Consider the following 19,951-nt stretch of genomic DNA (forward strand, 5'->3'; position numbering starts at 1 on the left):
TTTAACAATGAAGACTGAAGTGGACATTGCCAAAAGCACTTGCAATGCAACAGCGACAGTTGTTCCAGCTAGCCATCACTGGCGGTAAGAAGGAACTGAGGGAGTGAGGGGAGGCAGGGCCCTATATTGGGCGCCATGAAGGCGCTACTCCAGGAGGTGTCCAAGCTGACCCTACGGATGCTACTAAGGGAAAAATCTTCCGGCTGGAGTGCACGCGGTGCGCACACACCTGATTGGAATGGACATGAACAAGCACTCAAAGAAGAACCTTTGTTTGACAGTCACTTAGATGGTATTAAAGACGGTAATAACTCTCCTTTTGGCGGAAAACAAAAGAAGTTAGCTGAGATGGGCTGGAGCTGTTGTTATTGCTGTTGTTAAATCCAATCCCATTTGCTAAGGGGGGGAGGAGGAGAAACCGAGAAAAACACACACAAAAGGAGAGAGAAAAGGACAGTAAAGATAGAAATTGCAGCTCCTGTCTCTGGTGTTGACTTTCACTTGCAACCTCACTGTTGGAAAAACACAGGCCCAGCCACTCTGAGACCTGGCAAACTTGTACCAGCATTAGGCTGTTTAGGACATTGCCTTTAGTTGCCTGTCTGGTCACAGGCTCACTGAAGTGTTGCAAAATATACAATCTTAGCTGGCTACACAAGACTCTTATTAGACAAAAGGCAAAAGTAGAGAGACAGGAAAGAAAATAAATAAGGTGAGTAAGGAAAAAGGACACATAGGGAGTGGGTGAGAGTGGAAGTTTCACATCCCAAGTGGTGACTGGGATTTAGCCAAGGCCAGTGGAAGTATCATCTGAGTCCCCTTCTCTGGCCTGGTCTGGTCAAAACATCTCTCAAGAGTGGAACAAAGAAGATCTGGGGGTCCCAGGAAACAGTGGATATGGCAGTAGTTGTCAAATAGCTGCTTCTTTTGCTGATTTTTCTCATAATGGAATACAGTATAGCCCATAATATTATTATTTTGTCCACCATTTCTGACATATCAATTTTGGTTAACTGATTTCTGTTCTCACACTGTTCTTGTTTACTAGGCATGATGCTAATACAGTCCTTGATTTATATCAGTAGGTCTTTTTGTCTCTTTTTTGTTATTATAGGTTATTGTGACATTTCATATACATTCACTCACTCCTCAGAGTTGAACTCACAAACAGGGTAAATTTAATGGTTTCATCCACATTTGTGCATAAAATGTCACATACGTGAAAGAGACCACCAGTATGAGAAAAAAGCGCATTAATTTTTGAGGTTTCTGTTTCATGAGGGGCTTGGGAAAACGTCAAAAAAAACTTTCCTCTGGAAGGAAAATATTGACTTCTATTGAGTCAAAGATATCCCCAATGAAAGATGTGAGATATCACCTTTCATTGGGGCTATCTGGGAAGGTTTTCTCTCCAGTTTATCTGCACATCTAGAGTTTGAAACAGATGGTTCTTCTTCAAATTGTTATAGAAATGCATTCCACTCAACTGTACTTTCTTTCCAGACATTCCTCCAAATCAAACAACTATCCATGTGTGGATACATATTCATTCCCTGTCATCTAAAGTAGTATGCTGCCACTATAGCCAAGTACCAGTTCTGCACTCCCAGTGCTGTATAGTCTGAAGGGGAAGACTTTTATTGACAGTGATAGTTTCACAGTGGTGTGAATGTATGCATCTCTTAAGTAGTTACTATATAACTACTGAATAGTTAAAATTTTAACTTTGCTTCAGAAATGAATTCTGGGACTTGTCTTTTATTTATGCCTCAGATTGTACCTCTCCCAGCCCAAAGGACAGCTCCATCACATAATCTCTTTCTGTCTACAAACTATTTCCCTGATTTCATATGAAGTCTGGTTTGTTCCTCTCTGCTTCCATGACCTTCCTCTTCTTCCCACCATCTCTCCCCAACTCCAAACTCTTCTTTAAATCCAACTCTTTCCCTACTGCCTCTCTCCAGTTCTATGAGACTGAGGGAAAACCTGGATGTGAGAACTGCAGCATATAAAACTGGTTTAGAAAACGATGCAGTAGCAAAGTCTCAAATGTTATGACACTAATACTATTTTCTAAGTTGGGATGCAGATAAATATAAAAATGACATACACAAAATTTTGTGGTATTTACCTGAGATCTTTCTCAAGTTGTGTAATATGTTCTTTCTGTAAATGTATCTGAGAATCTCTCTGTTGTACAGACTCAATGAGGTACTTGTATGGCTGTTGTACTTGACTCAACAAGGAATTGGCTCTGTGAAGCTGACAAAAGAAAAAAATGTATTTATTTAAAAATTATAAAGTAGTACAACATACTATGATCATATAAAAGGGATAATCTGACAATAAAAACATGCAACCCCTCAAACCATGGTGCCAATTCTCTTTAATCTACAACTGCTCCTCTCCTCTAATTCGATTCTAGATCCATTTGAATCTGGCTTCTGAACTCTATACTCCACTGAAACTGTTGTCACCAGAATTTTTAATGGCCTCCTACTGTTCAAGTCTCAGAGTCTTTTCTCTACTTCATCTTCCTCAATATCTTGGCTGTCTTCGACACCACTGACACACTCCTCTTCTTGAGCACTTGTCTGCCCCAGCTTTCATGACTCCATTGTCTGTATTCAGTCTTATTTGGTGGGGTCCTCAAGGGCTCTATCTTTTTTACTTTCCTTTTCTCTCTCTAAGCCCTATTTTTGGGTGATCTTATCTGCAAACATGACTTCAACTAGCATATTTATAGTGTTGATGACTCTCTTCCCTACCCATTTGTTTTATCCATCTGTTGTTCTTTTCTTATCTTCTAAGATTGCAAAACTTTTTGGGATGGGTAATGGTTTTTATTAAATGCATGTGTACAGCACCTAGCACAAGGACATAATTCTTGATTAGGGCTTCAAGATGCTACCTCAATACAAATAAATAATATAATAAATCACGTCACACACAATTAGTCAAAAATTTCAAGCAAGTTGTTGGTGATAGGTGTGCCTCAAGTGGAAAATTAGCATAGGAAAGTATTCAAGAATCACACATCAGTCCATCTATATTTTTCCAATGGTTGCATTTCAGGTTAGTCCACAAAATGCTAACACCTACAACTTGTGATTTTCTTCTTTATAGTTAAGACATTTTATAAAAACAAAATCCCTGTTTCACAAAGTTAATTTTTCTAGTTTAGTTTAATAAATTGTAGTGTATATTACAGCAAACAGATTTTCTGTTTGTAACTAACATGCTAAATTAGAAAGTATAATTGATTAACAGTCTTTCATTCTAAATATTTACTCACTAAATTTCTGAATCCCACAATATTCAAATATTTTAAGACTTTTGAAGCAGAAGATGATGGGAGAAAAGCCCATATGCAGGCTTTCAATATCATTTATTAAAGGTATATCATTACAATAAAGCTTTTGTACCATATACCTGCATGAATTGTCTTTTTTTATTAATATGGTCTAATAGCTGGTTATATGACTGGATCATTATTATACTGCAATAATTCACCTATAGTCATGATTTATAATCACAATATAGTAGTAAAATGTAAGTTAATTAATATAGTTATTTGGAAAAGCACTACAATAAATAATATAGGAAAAATCATGTGAGATACCTTTATAAAAGTGATACTAGAATATTTCGCTAGTCCTTGGTAGCATCTACTAGCGATACTGGGCATGACTCTATATTGCCTTTGCACCTCAGATAGTCATTCGACATGCAAACAAAGTACAAAACATTACTATTCTGATTTGGTAGCATTTAACACCAACTTTGCATGAGCGCAAATAACTGCACAAAGTGCAAGGCAATTGACAATTAGACCCACTTTACATTTTAATGATGAATCATGATAATTCATAGTTCAGTACTAGAAAAGTTTCCAATAATACTGTAGTTATCAGGGTTTCCTACTCCATAATACCGCCTTGCCTTCACTAGACAATTGAATCATGTTTGAACATTAATATGATACAGGACATATCATGTCCTGGTTTACTCTGACCAGCCATTCATAGCCAGTACTTCAGATAACTCTCCACTATCATGTTTAGACATGATACATATTTTAATTAAGACAAGTCCCTTGTGTCTCAATTTGCTTTGGCAAACGAGGGACCCATAATTCACCAATGGAGCAGATGACAGGAGGTGGCAATGGTTTTGAGCTGTACTGGTGGTAAATTGCAGGTCCTAAATTTGCCAGAGCAGAGAGGCCTATAAGTCTTAACATTTCTTAAATGTGCAAAGAATCCTTTAAGTGGCTTTTCATTTCTGATTACACTTCTGTGAATAAACACAAAAAGTAAATCCTTTGTAGGTTAATTTAAAATGGTTGTAAATTTTAAATTAATTTCTAAAGATGTAACTTGGAACAAGAGATAATAAGTATGCATTTATTACAGGGTGATCACTTACAAGTATGTTTTCCTTTTGCCATCTTATGAAATTGATTTGCTAAAATAACACGTAGCTATTTATACAGTGTTTTACATATTCAAAGTGGTATTCAAACATTAACTGAAGTGCATTCCCACACTTCTTTCAAGTGTAAAAATATTGCATTTACCAACTTTTTTCTGTTTAACTAGTCTTTCTTTCAACTTCTATGTATCAGCTTCCAATGTAGAAAATTAATTTCATTTTTTTCACATGTACGATGTCAAGTACAGCCTTCAAATTCCCCATGATAAGATATTGTTAGAAAGATGAAAGGCCTAAATTTTTAAGTCTAAAGGTAGAAACCTAAATCCATATCTAGTCAGCTAAATTAGAAGTCTGATTGTCAGAGGTCATAAGTACCCACCACTCCCATTAAAGTTAATCCACTACCCGACTCCTTCTAGTCCCCGCCTGGTGTAGGAAGCATTATGTCAAGTGGAGATTGTTAGAGCAGAGTATTTACTGGCCATTGCCCCTTCTAACTTCTGCCACATCCCCTAGCCCACACAGTTGACTCTATGGAAGACAGAGTCTCACACACAGAGGGAATGCTCATTTAACACACCTGTGTAGCCCCTGTATGCTGCAGGAGCAACACAAAGGGACCATATCACGGGTCAAGATCTGGCTCATTAATTTTAAGGGAATTGTTTTAATTTACTGCCACAGACACAAGTGAAAAGTATTCCATTTCTGAGATATAGACTACATTATTTGATCTTAACTCATTTTTGGCCCCTAATCTATGGTTTTATCTTTCGGTTGTATTCCTATTAGTTCTTCCCTTTTCAGATCCTCTGTGGTTTCCCTGTTTACTGTTTATCCTTGCTTCTATTCTTTGGTTTACTGTATTAACTTTTATAGTTTTTGACAGAAGTGTAATAAACAAATTATCCCTCAAACTTTTTTTAAATTCCTCCATAGTTTCTGAATGTTAAATCAAATTCCCAATATTAAAATCAAGTTGTAATAACATACTACTCTCTTCTCACGTTTACTAAAATTAGCACACATTCAAAATATCATCTGATTTTGTTTGATTGCGCAACAGCTTTTATGTACTCCAGATGGTATTTTAGATATTTATGTTATTTATTAATTTAACCAATGTTTCGGGTAATTGCTGCATATTTTAAACCTACCATTGTTAAACCTCAAATCTGTTAAAAGTTATCATTTATTGCTATAAATATTTCCATTTTATCTCCCACAAAGTCAAACAAGTTTCCAATTGCTTTTCCCTTCAGTTATCTTTAAATGCTGTAGCTGTGCTTCCTAATATATGTGAAAATGTCAGTCAGCAATAAAAGTTATTTCATAAATATGACATTATGATAAAATATATATTGTAACAATGCTAAGAAAAAAATGATCCCATTTACTTTAGCCTGCCATTCTTTACCTTTGAAAGGCAAACAGCACTGTTATGGTTTTATTTTTAGACTTATCCATATACTAAAAAAGAGCACCTACTTTAATAATGGCTAGCTCAGGGGCTTTTAGAACCCCTTTACACCATGCCAGCCCCTTTACCTCACATACAGGCAAGGGTCAGAACACAGGGAAAATGCTACCTTTTTTATTTTCACTGGTGTATTTATATCAGTGTTGTTCTACTAGTGCAACACACACACACGCAGAATAAGCCAGACCTTTGGAAAGAAACATAGGTAAACAGCACACAGTAATAACAACCTAAGCATTCACAAATCATGGGTCATGCTCCCAAAAATCTTGAATGGCTTAAAATTAATGAGATCTGAAAATTAACACACTGAGTTTTTATTTGCCTTCTGGCATTGAAGCATGGGTTCATATTATCAAGCTTTCCTCAAAAACCTTGAGGGCTAAAACTTTACTTTTTTAAAAAATATGAAGGCTGAGTTTCACAAGAAATAACCAGATTCCTGCACCTGTGGCTTTAAGAAAAACACTATTTATCGCAAGACTCATGATAAAGTTGCAATAGTTGGCAACACTCCAGTGCAAGTTACTTTTTACATTGGTGCAGCACATCAACAGGAACAATTGGCACCCATCCATCTGCACTGGTGTAGCTAGAGTGTGCAAAAAGACTAGTGTAGGCACCTCAGTTTGTTCATCTTATTGAAAGCCACTGACTTAATATATTTATTTTTAACAAGTATAATACTAAAACTATCTAGTGGAACTTGAAACTCTGAAAATCTCTGGAAGAACTAATGAGAAAAAAAAATAATTAATGTACATGAACTAAACTAAAAAATGCAATAGCATGGTTCCCAGAATAGTATAAAGAACTCTCAGAACCTTTTACCAGGTAGGAAACAAACCATGCCTGTTTTAGTCCCTGAAAAAAAAAAAAAGGATTATTGGAACTAAAGACAGTGCTAAATGTTACATGGCAGGACTTGCATCACAAGTGATTACAAAATCATTCTCCAGAAGAAGTGTGGACTGAAGACCAAACATCAGCTACCTCTACTGTCAAATCTTGGTGTGTGTAGACATATAGGCTACCACCTGACCATTTTTTGTGTGCCAAGGAATACCTTTTAATGCCCAGATACAGACATTTCTAACAGAATGAACTTTAACTGAAGAGGGAGAAGTTTTTCTAGTTAGTTTATAAAATTCTTGGATAGATGAAACAATCCACATTTGCCAAAGATGACAGAGGCCAGCTGTCTGATTTTTTTTCTGCTTAAAAAAAAAACAAAAACAAAAAACCTTATTTCTTTAAGAAACTAGTCCTACTTAAATAATATTTTACGACTTTCCTAAGATCCAGGGAATGCACAGTAATCTTCTCTCATTCCCATTTGAAAAAACAACAATAAAAACCGAGGAGGGGGAATAGTTATTTCCGCTCCACGCTGTAGAGAAATTCCAAGTTCATTTTAGAGGGAAAAAAAGAGAGAGATCAAATACCTTTAATCAATTGATGAGGAATCAGAAATAAAGCTTGATATCCACTAGCCTCTTCTGAAGCCTAAGAACTATCAAACAGTCTTTTTATTAAGATGACAAAATGAGTCTTCATATAACAGCTGCAATAGAGATCCATTTAAAGCTTGGAATATTAATCTTAACTTGCAGGGTGGCCTGTCAAATGGAATACAGAACACAGGAACTGCCATATCAAATTAAACCAATCTAATCCAGCCCCATTTTGTTCAGTATTCAGTCCCTGACAGAGTCCAGCACAGGAAGTTTCAGAAGGTGTAAAACAACATAATGAAGAATTATTCATTAATATACGTATAGGGTAGTTTCTCTCTAACTCCACACAATCAGTAGTTTTTGCCCCAAAGAATAAAGGTTGATATTCCTCACATTTTCACGTTGCAGATGATGATTTTAGCAATCATGAAATTGTCTAATCCTTCTTTGAATTCAGCTACACTCCTGCCTTAAATAAAGACTTCTAAAGTTTAATTATATACTATAATTGTAGTTCAGATTGTTTCTTTCAATATACATTACCTTGCCCTTGTCAACATTTAATTTCATCTGCCTTCATGTTGCCGAGTTGCTTATTTTTGCTACATTTGTTAGAATCATCTCTAGACCTGACTATTATCAACAACTGAGGAACTATCACTGAGGTTTGTCCAGTAGAACACAGGGATGTGTGAGAACTGTATTTTGATGAGTGGTAGAAGTGGAAGCAGAAGACTTACCTGCAAGGGAACATACAGTGAGGAAGATCAGAAAATAAACTACCAAAAAAAGGAAGAACCAGAAATATTAAATTTAAATGTGGTCAAAGTAAGGAATACTAGAGATCCTAAGGAAGGTTTAGAAGTAAACTTTTCATGTAGGAGCTCTGCTTTTGCCTACATGGTGGAAGAAAAACCATGGGGACTTGCAGGTTCAGGTGTGTACAACAGTCCTCAACTCCAGACTGAGAGCTCCAATACTCGTTTCATTTGACTTGAGCAAGAATGGCAACCCATATGTTTTAATTACTGCACACAGGCCCTGATCTAGAAAAATCTTACACACGTTTAACTTTAAACAGGTGAGTAGTCTCAATGAGTTCAACAGTACTACCAATATGCTTAAAGTTAACTAGTCTTTGCAAGTTTCGTTAAATGGAAAACTGTGAATTTTAAGTGTTCTTTTTAGCATATGAAAAGGTGAATGAGAAGCAGAAAAAATAGATTAACAATAAAAAAAATTCAAAATATTTTTTCTGGTTACAGATTAAAACATAGAGGACTTAACTAATTTCTCATTTCTTTATGATGCTACCACTCATTTACCACTGGTTTCTTGGAAACAAATACTACAGAGGTAAAATATGAATGTATCAGGTTACAAAGTATTATGAAAAACATACATTCTGTCAATAATTTCTCAGTACTAGTCCTTGTAAAAAAAAAAAAAAGACTACTAATAAGCTTTTTTCAGTGGTTTCCACTGCTCTATTTGATTTTTTAGAATCTCCAACCCCTGCCTGCCTCTTTGTAGCCTTCAATAAATTTCTAATGTAAGAAAACAATTTCATTGTATAGTAAAGGCCAGTTACCTGTTCCGTAACTGGAGTTCTTCGAGATGTGTTGCTCACGTGTATTCCACAGTAGGTGTGCATGCTCGCCACGTGCACCGGTGCCGGAAGCTTTTCCCTTAGCAGTACCCGTAGTGGGGAGCACTGCTGCGACCCCAGGAGTGGTGCCTCTATATCGCGCCATAAAGGGAGCTGCACACTCCCCCCACCCTCAGTTCCTTCTTGCCAGACAACTCCGACAGAGGGGAAGGAGGGCAGGATGTAGAATACACCTGAGCAACACATCTTGAAGAACGCCAGTTACGGAACACGTAACTGTCCTTTCTTCTTCGAGTGATTGCTCATGTGTATTCCACAGTAGGTGACTCCAAGCTATACCTGATGGAGACGGGTAGGAGTTTAAGGGTTACCCGGGTGGAGTACCGCCCTACCAAACCCAGCGTCATCCCTCATTTGGGAGACAATCGCATAGTGCGATGAAAAGGTGTGGACAGAGGACCATGTAGCAGCTCTGCAGATGTCCTGAATGGGGACATGAGCCACGTAGGCCGCTGACAAGGCCTGAGCTCTCGTTGAATGAGCCTTCACTATATTAGGCGGGGGAACCCCTGCCAGGTCGTAACACATGCGAATGCATGAAGTGATCCAGCGGGAGATTCACTGGGTGGAAACCGGTAGCCCCCTCATGCACTCGGCCGAAGCAATGAATAGCTGAGGAGATGTCCGGAATGGCCTAGTTCTGTCTAGGTAAAAGGCCAGCGCTCTACACACATCTAGCATGTGCAGGCATCGTTCCTCATTGGAGGAATGGGGCTTAGGACAGAGGACTGGGAGGAAAATGTCTTGATCCATGTGAAAAGCCGAGACTACCTTCGGCAGTGCGGGCGGAGCTGGATCTTATCCCTATGGAAGACCATATACGGGGGCTCGGAGGTCAGGGCTCCGAGACCCGGCGGACTGAGGTGATAACCGCTAGGAATGCCACTTTCCACAACAAGTGGGACCAAGAACATGTGGCCAAGGGCTTGAAGGGGGGCCCTGTGAGGCGGGAGAGCACTAGGTTCAGGTGCCAGGGCAGGACCGGGGGTCTAGCATAAGGGAAAGCCCAATCCAGCCCTTTTAGGAACCGGGACGTCATGTGGTGTGAAAACACCGAGTGGCCCTGCACTGGGTGGAAGGCCGAAATGGCCTCCAGGTGCACCCTGACCAAGGAGGGCGCCAGTTCCTTAGGGACAGGAGATAGTCGAGGATGAGCTGGAGAGATGTGGAGGAAGGGGAGGAGCCCCTCTCCCACATGGAGAACCGATACCATTTGGCCAGGTAGGTTTGACATGTGGACGGCTTCCTGCTCTCAAGCAGGACCTGTCTAACATCCTTGGAACACCTGCCCTCCTCCTCATTCAACCATGGAGCAGCACGCTGTCAAGTGGAGCACGGCCAGGTTGGGATGGAGGAGACGTCCTCCCTCCTGGGACAGGAGGTCTGGTCAAAGCGGCAGCCTGTGCGGGGGGGCCACTGAAAGCTGCAGGAGGGTCCCATACCAATGCTGATGGGCCCAATCCAGGGCTATGAGGATAATCCGCGCCCTGTCCACCTTCACCTTCCGTAGGACTTTGCCTATCAGGGGAAATAGCGGGAAGGCGTAGAACAGGCAGCCCGACCATGGGATTAGGAACGCGTCCGATATCGCCCCTTCGCCCTCTCCCGCTCTGGAGCAGAGGGAGGCCGTGGCCACCATCGAGTCTAACAGCGCCCCTATGAAGTGTATGCGCTGAACCAGAACTAACGTGGACTTTTCCTCGTTTACCAGTAGGCCTAGACTCCTGCATGTATCTAGCAGGAATTCCATCTGCGTCTGCACCTGGGATCGAGACTTGCCCTTGAGCAGCCAGTCGTCCAGGTAGGGGAAGCTTTGCAGCCCGTTCCTCCTTAGGTGGGCTGCCACTACCGCCATGCACTTGGTGAAAACCCTGGGGGCCGTGGAAAGACCAAAGGGGAGGACCGTAAACTGGTAGTGGTCTGTCCCCACGAAGAAGCGGAGGAAGCGCCTGTGGCCCTCGAAAATGTGGATATGGAAGTACGCATCCTGGAGGTCCAGGGCTGCAAACCAGTCTCCCGGGACCAGGAACGGGACAATAGAGGCCAGGGATACCATGCGGAATTTGCAGCGAACCAGGAACTGGTTGAGATTCTGCAGGTCGAGGATGGGTCTGAGCCCGCCTTTTGCCTTGGGGATCAGGAAATACCGGGAATAAAACCCCTTGCCCTGGAATTCCTGAGGCACCCTCTCAACCGCGCCTAGGGGGAGGAGGCGAGTCACCTCCTGACTTAATGTGCTCTGGGTCCCCCTGGGGCGAAGGGAGTGCAGTGGGATTGAATCCAACTGCAGCCTGTACCCCTTGGAGATGGTACTGAGGACCCATCGGTCCGATGTTATACAGGACCAATGTACTCTGAACGCAGAGATAAACGGTTGCTAAAAACCAACTTTATTAACGGGGGGGGGGGGGGGGTTCCCTGGCAACAGGCCGGGTGGCCCCCCGCAAACAGTCAAAAACGCCTCTTACCCTGTCTCTTGCCCTTTGAGGGTCCGGGGCATGGGGCCGAGCGGGATTGACGCTGTGATCTGTGCCTCTGGTCCCTAGGCCTCTTGAGCGGGGGCTCGCATCTGGCCCGTGGAGGGGGAACCAAGGGCTGCGGTCTGGGCTTGTCCTTGGCCGGCGGGACATACAGACCGAGTGTCTGCAGGGTGGTGCGGGAGTCCCTCATCCTGTGCAGATGAGTGTCTGTCTGGTCTGCAAATAATGCCTTGCCTTCAAATGCCAGGTCTTGCATTAAGGATTGGGATTCAACTGACAGCCCTGACAGGGAAATCCACGACACCAGTCGCATGGAGATAGCTGTGGCTATCGAACAAGATGCCGTGTCAGCTGCATCCGAGGCAGCCTGGACAGCTGCTTTCGCTGCCGCCGCACCCTCGTCAACTAGAGCCCTGAACTCCTTCCTGTCCTGCTCTTGGAGGGAGGGTTCGAATTTTAGCAAGGATCCCCACAAGTTGAAGTCGTACCTGCTCAGGAGCGCTTGATGGTTTGCCACCTTGAGCTGGAAATTGGCAGAGGAATAATTTTTTTTCCCAAAAGTGTCCAGTCTCCTTGCCTCCTTGTCCTTGGGGGTTGGTGCAGGCTGGCCGTGTCGCTCACGGTGGTTGACTGATTCCACCACCGATGAGTTCGGGGTAGGGTGAGTGTAAAGGTACTCATGCCCCTTTGTTGACACAAAGTATTTTCGTTCTGCCTTTTTGAAAATGGGTGGCAGAGAGGACGAGGTTTGCCATAGTCCAATCGAAATGTTTGCTACCGCTTGGTGAAGCGGTAATGCCACACGGCCCGGTGCCGAGGAGGAAAGGACATTAAATAAGTTGTCCGAAGGTTCCTCCATCTCCTCCGCCTGGAGCTGGAGGTTGGTGGCTACCCGCCAGAGGAGCTCCTGGTGTGCCTTGAAGTCCTCCTGAGAAGGAGAGGGCGGTGCCGCTATGGACTCGTCCGGTGCTGACGGGACGACCGGGATGGCCCCAGGGCATTGGTCGGTGCCGGTATGTCACACTCCACGTCCTGGTCTGGGCGAGGTCCCGGTTGCGCGGTCCCTGCGGACTGGTCTCGGTGCCGAGGCGGGGACACCGAGTGGGCTTGGGATGCCCCAGCCACGGAGTGGGGCCCCGGCGGTACAGGTGCCTGGGGCCACGGTGCCCACTGGCACCACTGTTCTTGCCGTGGCGCCCCTTGCCACTGAGTCATCTGGGGTTCTACCAGGGTTACACGTTCCTGGGGGACGGTGCGGCCCGCGGAGGGACAGTTGGGCACCGAGGCAGAGGTGGCCGAGGACTGCACGGTGCCATATGAGCGGCTCGACCGGTCCCGTCCACGTCGGGTCCGGCCCTGGGATTTAGCCCTCGACGACGATGAAATGTAGACATCGGAGGTGCTATGTCTGGTGTCCCATCGATGGCCGCGGCTACGATGCCTCGGTGCCGGTGACTGTCCGGATACACTCCGAGCATGGCGCGCGCCGTGATATGCTCGACGGCGCTGATGGCGTCGAGTCCTGCTATCACTTCGGCTGGATGAGGAGCATCGACGCTTCCTGTCTCGGCGTCTGCGGCTCCTGTGGGCTGAGGAGGACTCCGGCGACTCGCTCCCAGGCGACCCCAACAACGGAGTGGAGGTCTGTCATGGGCTTCGGGAAGGCCCTGCAGATCGAGCAGAGACCTTTACCTCCGACCTGGCCAGTGATGGCTGGTGGGCGCCCAGCGGCAGCTTTCTGTGGGACCGGGGTCCCGACTCGGGCGGCCCACTCAGTACCGGCAGAATGAGGATGTTGTGAGCTGCCTGAGCTGCCTCCGGCGTCGACGGAATCCGCATCGTCGGGGAGGCACGCGCTGACAGGCCAGACTACTCCGCTCCACACAAGTCAGAGGTCTGGGTCCTAAGGGGGATTGTGGGCTGCCCAACTCGGGTCCAGCCTCACCCCTGTCCTTGTCTCGGCGCTGCTGGGTCTTGGTTTGCTTCTTAACAGGGGAGCGGTGCCGACTGGTGGACAGGTTGGTTCGGCGCGCCGGTGCTCTGCACCAAAGACGCGGTGCCTGGCGCCGGGTTGGTTCGGTGCACCGGTGCCAGTCCCGACTCCATAAGTAGGGCCCGGAAACAGATCTCACGTTTGCGCTTAGTCCAGGACTTGAAGGACTTACAGATTTTGCAGCACTCACTTATGTGAGCCTCGCTCAGACAGCAAAGACACTTGGACTGTGGATTGCTTCTGGGCATGGAATTGCGACAGGAGTCGCACGACTTGAAGCCTGGAGCTCGGGGCATGCCCCGAGCCAGGCTACCAACTGTAGAAACCAGTAACAGTCGAAGATGGTACTACTAAGCAATGCTGGAGCACAAGTTCCAACTACCTTCACTGGCGGCAAGAAGGAACTGAGGGTGGGGGGAGCGCGCAGCCCCCTTTATGGCGCGATATAGAGGCACCACTCCATGGGTCGCAGGGTGCTCCCCACTACGGGTACTGCTAAGGGAAAAACTTCCGGCACCGGTGCACGTGGCGAGCATGCACACCTACTGTGGAATACACATGAGCAATCGCTCGAAGAAGAACTGTTAATTTTACTGAATGAAAGAGGCAAGGTGGGTGAGCTAATATCTTTATTGGACCAACTTCTGTAGATGAGAGAGAAAAAAGCTCTTGATCCTGCACAGAGCTCTTCTTCAGGTCCAAAACAGCAACAAGAACACTGAATACAATTTTACTAATTAGAATGCGTATTTCTAAACCTCCTGCTAATGGTGGCCATCTTTCTGAAGAAAGATACCATATGTAACACCAGTAGAGTAGAAGCCTTCTGTCCCTAAAAAGCTAGCTTCCATGCTACTTGATAATCAGAGGAGCTTTTTGTGTAGTATTTAAACACAATGTTTTAGCCTTTTACAGGAACTTCAAAAAAAAAAATGTTTAAAACTAGTTGAAGAAGGCTGTGGATCAAGCCCCAAGTACTCATCTGTTTAAAAGCCTATGAAAAGATAGAAGGTGGCTTAATATATCAGGTGAACAGTATCACTAAGATTTCCCTATTTGCTTGTGATATAATACTAATTTAAGAATAATTTCAAAAGTGCAAATCTCCCATGTTAACAAATCAGATGACTTTAAAAAAAATTATATGATAGTGCTATTTTAAACCCAAACTTTCAGGCATATTCTTCAGCATGAAATTACAAAAAATCAAAACCAAAGCAAACCCAATTTTTTTGTTTTTAAGGAATTATCATTGTTTCAGTTTCTGACTCGAAACAATTTTTATTTTCTTCACAGTCTTCACCAGTAACAGAAAATATTTTTCCTTTGTTTATGATCACTTACCCTATGTCTCAAAACCATAACATACCCAGAATAAGCCATGAACACCTGCCAGAACCACAGTCATACTTGTGTGAAAGAAGGATATCACTGAAGCCTAGATAATACAGAACTATCACCATAGTGGTCAATGCTTAAAGGGTCTCTTGGAATTTCACATTCTCCTCATTTGATCTCAAAATAATTTTCTCAATCCACGTTTAAGAGAATATCAGCTTCCCCACCTTCCCCCCACCCCCGTTTTTAGTGAGGACCCAAAAGGAATCTAATTGGATATCAAAAGGTAACGGCAACCTTCCAAGCTACACTGAAAAAATAAGCCTCTCCCAGTCTGAAACACCAACTATATACCTTTCTATAAAGATCATCCCCCTCTCTTTTCCTACAGGCTTTGTACAAAAGTGAAATAGTTAATTTTGACACTTAAATAATTATCAATAGATATCTGAATTAATAACTCACTGAAATAAACAGGATCAGCTCAGACCTTGCAAGAATTATTACTGTTTCAGGCTCTCTACAAACTTGGGTACATTTGTTACATTTTTACACTCCATTCACATTTTGACAGTTTTCTTTGCAATCACAAGGGATTTAATAAAAAGTGATGTCTAGTTTGGGAAGATCAGCAGGAAAAAAAGACATTCTTGGGATCTTGACCAGCAAGGCGAAGGAAAAAGTGCTGCTCCTTGAACTCCCCCTTGGCAGCCTCAGGTCTTCAGAAGAGCTTGAAGGCCATTATTTCCCACCCCTGAAGCCTGACTGACCCATTAGTGGGCTGCAGGGACATCTGACTGGTCCAAAGGCACAGAGGGGTGGACAATTTATATTCTTCACAGGCACGGACTGCTGAACTTAAACACCCTTCCATTGGGTTTATTTTTTTCCCCTTTCCTGTTATTATAGCTAGATTTCCCACCTCTGGATTTTTGCCAGGGCTCTATTAGGGGGCTAGGAATAACTTTTCCTAAATTGCAGAGTGGCAGCTAGTGATATTCTTAGTTTTCTTCACAGCACACAGGAAGTGGCTAGTACTGTGGTATTGATAGCCAATTGTTGCAACTGTATACAAGTGTCCTGCGCAGGTAGTAGGGGAATTAGAGTTGCTGGTGTAGACATGGCATGGGCTGGTCCCTTGTGCATTGTATGGCAAATGATTCAGTGTCTGGTGCTGAGGCACTCCTTGTTTAAACCCTAGTTCCATGCACAAAGAGGGTGAGATAATCTGAAAGTGTTTGGTCCTGCTCCTTGGGGAGATTTTGCAGGAAGGGGACTGCTCTGTCTTTACAGCTGTGTATAGGATCTTCTGTTGGCACAATCAGCCCAGTGGTCTTCTTGGAAGTAACTGCCAGATGTCCTTTCCCTACCTCTCTGGTGTAGATATGAAAAGTTGTATACTTGGCTTTAATCAGAATCTCTGTCTGCTTTCATTCACTAAGGTGTTTGGACCAATAAAAGTTTAGTTTCTGGTGCACATGAAGGAATCTTGAGAGAGGTAGGGGTACGCTGTTCCTCTGAACGCCCTCCCAATTCAAACTGTGGCTGGCAGTGTAAAATTACTACAAATTTACCTTCAACATAATTAAAACAGCTTTTAAAGTGTTAAAAGTTTCATGATTGGCAGGCCTCAAAACTTGTCACCTAGAAATGTCAGTCAGAGTTGTTCCAAATTAAAGGGACATTTGTAAGGGTACAGTATAGTTCTGTTATTCAAATTAAGTGGTACAATAATCTTAAAATCAAACTATTAAACCTCACAACTAAAGCACAATCTGCCTGGACTTCAATAAGGTGGTAATGTCACCTCTGATAATTTAAGACTAATGATCTCTTTCATTCTTAAAATGAGAGTCTGAAGGGAAAATGTAAAAATTTCTAGGCATTACTGAATTTGAGTCCATAGGATTTCACTCTGTTTTCATTATTCACTCTCCAGATCAAGTAATATGACTTTAGCTAGTAAAGCGATTAAAATAATGTACTATAAAATATATAGGTACTTATCAATCATTAAACATTAAGTTAGAGAACATTTTTTAAAAAATAGAATATAAAACTTTCCTTAAAGTTATTAGCATAATGATATTATCAGGTATCACCCAGATATAACTTAGATTTGTGTGTTCAAAGACTAAAGGGCCTGAACAAATATAACAAAAGTAGGGAGCTTTTACAGATAAGTAATATCTTAAAAAGTGATTTAAAAAAGCAGACCTGTGTCAGAAGTAATGAGGTACTAGTTGAAAAATTAACCATCATAGAAAATACCAAACTAGTTTTGCTAGTTAGTCATCTGCTCAGAAATTAGAGCCTTGTCCTAACCTACATTTTTGTTTAGTCTGTAAAGTAATCTCTCCTTTTGATCTCTGTTTTATAATACACTATAAATTGCTTTGAAAAGGTTTAGCATAAATGTGTTTTTGTTAATTGTAAGGTCATTTTGAGACAGCAAGCAAATACATAATAAACTTTGTTTAGAAAATAACTATTCTGTAAAGGACTGCTCTGCAATATTTATAGTCTCATTATATATTTTTTTCTTTTGTGGAAGTAATTTACCTCTTGTGAAATCTGTGTGACTTGTTCTTTCTGATGTTCCAGATCTTTTACAAGCAATGAGTTTTGCTTTTCTAGCTGCAGTAACCTTCTTGCCAAGTGAACACTGTGCCAAAAAAATAAATAAATAAAGTTCAAGTGGAATGTTTTCCAAAACATGCAAAATGCATTCTAGCACTTATACTTGAGAACTTGTTTGCTTTAATTTTTCACTAATGTTAAAATGTAAACAGGGAAAAATACACAGTAAAATGTTATAAATAATAGTCAAAATTGGAAGAACAAGTCAATAGAGCCCTGCAAATCTGCGGGTATCCGCAGACCATTTTTGCGGCTCATAGCTCAGATGCGGATGAGCATGCGGCAGGAGGTCTCTAGGGACAAGTGGGGGGGGGGCAGTTGGGGGTTTGGCAAAGCCCTGTGTCACTGTTGCGTGGTGACCTGTGAAGCTGTTATGTACAGCCCCACAAATCTGCAGACAATTTATACAGCTTGCGGATCGGATGCAGATACAAAGGTTTGTATCCACACACGGATCTATAAGTCAATGGTACAATTTTAACTGCACTCCAAAGTAACATCCCGACAAAAACGTAATTGTGATACCTTGTTCACTAAGGTAATTTACCTCTATCACTTTACAATGTTATGTTAGTTCAATGTAAGTAATTATATTGGAAGGCTCTTACCTGCTCATAACACAAAAAATATACTGTACAATATTACACAAAATAATTTTAAGTGATATTATAATTATGCATAACATTGGGATGGACTTCAGTATGTTAAATAATGGTTACTTATCCTACAGCATATGTGGTTCTTTGAGATGTGATGATGTCACTTATTGCACTTCTGGTGTGTATGCCCCCCTCATGCACATGAAATTGGAAGCTTCTGAAAAGCAATGTCCATAGCTCAGGGCATAATGGGCAGGTAGCTGCAACCACTATCCAGTTCCTTCGCTAAAATGGAATCCATACAGCTAAAGTCTCTATAGTAGCAGGGAAGGAGGGCAAGATGTAGAATACACATGAACAATACCTCTCAAAGAACTACCGTTACGGTAGACTGTTCTTTCTTCTTCAATGGTTGTCCACTGTATTCTACTTCTGGTGACTCACAAGCAGTAACTCATGTTCTAGAGATGGGTGCTCAGTGTCTACTGGAATAATGATTGCAGGATTGTACTGTTAAAGTGGGCATTGGATCTGGAGCATTCCACCAAGGTCTAGTGCTGGGTGAAGGGGTGAACTGAACTCAAGCTGTTCTGTAAATATCTGAAACTGGGACACCTTATAGAAAAGCAGCAGAGGGTAAATGAACTCTAGTGGAAAGGGCCCTAATCTGACAAGGCAGGTCTAAGTGGACCATCACATAACATGTCTCAATACAGTCTGAGACTCATTTTGACAGTCTGAGTAGAGATAGGCTGACCCTTCGTTCTGTTGAAAAATACTAGGAACAATCTAGAAGAGTTCCTAAATGGCTTTATTCTGTCCAGATTGTAAGAAAGAGACCTGACAACATCCAAGGGATAGAGTTTAGCTTCACCCAGGGTAATGTGAGGCTTGGGGAAGAAGATAGGATGGGTGGATCATCTGGTTAGAATGAGTCAGAAACCACTCTGGGTAAAAACCTGGGCTGTCTTAAAAAGTCACTTTGTCATTGTGGAAGAGAGTTGAAGGTGGTTCCACCATAAGGGCCTGAAATCTCACGTACTCTGCTGGCTGATGTAATAGCCCCTAGGAAAGCAGTCTTCATGAATAGATGGTACAAGGCAGGGGTCGGCAACCTCTGGCACACAGCTCGCCAGGGTAAGCACCCTGGCGGGCCGGGACCGTTTGTTTACCTTCTGCGTCTGCAGGTTCGGCTGATCGCAGCTCCCACTGGCTGCAGTTCGCCGCTCCAGGCCAATTGGGGCAGCAGGAAGCCGCAGCCAGCACATCCCTTGGCCCGTGCTGCTTCCCGCAGCCCCCATTGGCCTGGAGCGGCGAACCATGGACAGTGGGAGCCACGATCGGTCGAACCTGCAGATGCGGCAGGTAAACAAATGGGCCTGGCCTGCCAGGGTGCTTACCCTGGCGAGCCGCGTGCCAGAGGTTGCCGACCCCTGGTACAAGGAATATACTGAGGTCTCATTAAGCCTGCTAAAATAATGTTGAGGTTTCAGGAGGCGGAGTCTCCCTGAATGGCCGGAAAACATGAATGAGACCTTTAAGAACACTAGCCATTTTTGGATGAGAGAAAAGAGTAGCAGGTCTTGAATCCTGGGGATTTGGACTCTGCTATGTGCAGTGTCCTGGTGTTGGAGATGGCATGGGGGCTCAAAAACCCTAAAATCTCTTTTAAAAATGCTAACGGGCCAATAGGATAAAACGAACTAAAACTATAACTAAGTGAAAAGCCAAATCACGTAGTGTACAGAGACATGGACACTGCAGGTATTCTGTCTTGCAACCACAGGTGGTAAACTGGAGAGTGGTTGTGGCCATCCCACCCTGGCTACAAGGTGCAAGCATGTACCAATGGACACTG

The 19,951-nt window shown here is 42.9% G+C and overlaps 1 protein-coding gene across 3 annotated transcripts in view; it reads right to left on the reverse strand.

Moving 5' to 3' along the window:
• PIBF1 (progesterone immunomodulatory binding factor 1) overlaps window positions 1-19,951 on the reverse strand; it is a 188,842-nt gene that overhangs the window by 36,926 nt on the left and 131,965 nt on the right. For all 3 annotated transcript variants that reach the window (XM_034758353.1, XM_034758355.1, XM_034758354.1), the window contains exons 14-15: window positions 17,417-17,519; window positions 2,132-2,262 (exon numbers count right to left, since the gene is read on the reverse strand). In XM_034758353.1, coding sequence (XP_034614244.1) covers window positions 2,132-2,262; window positions 17,417-17,519 — 234 coding nt within the window. The remainder of the gene's footprint in view (window positions 1-2,131; window positions 2,263-17,416; window positions 17,520-19,951) is intronic.

Source organism: Trachemys scripta, chromosome 1 (assembly GCF_013100865.1).
Source record: "Trachemys scripta elegans isolate TJP31775 chromosome 1, CAS_Tse_1.0, whole genome shotgun sequence".
Taxonomy (NCBI): Eukaryota; Metazoa; Chordata; order Testudines; family Emydidae; genus Trachemys; species Trachemys scripta.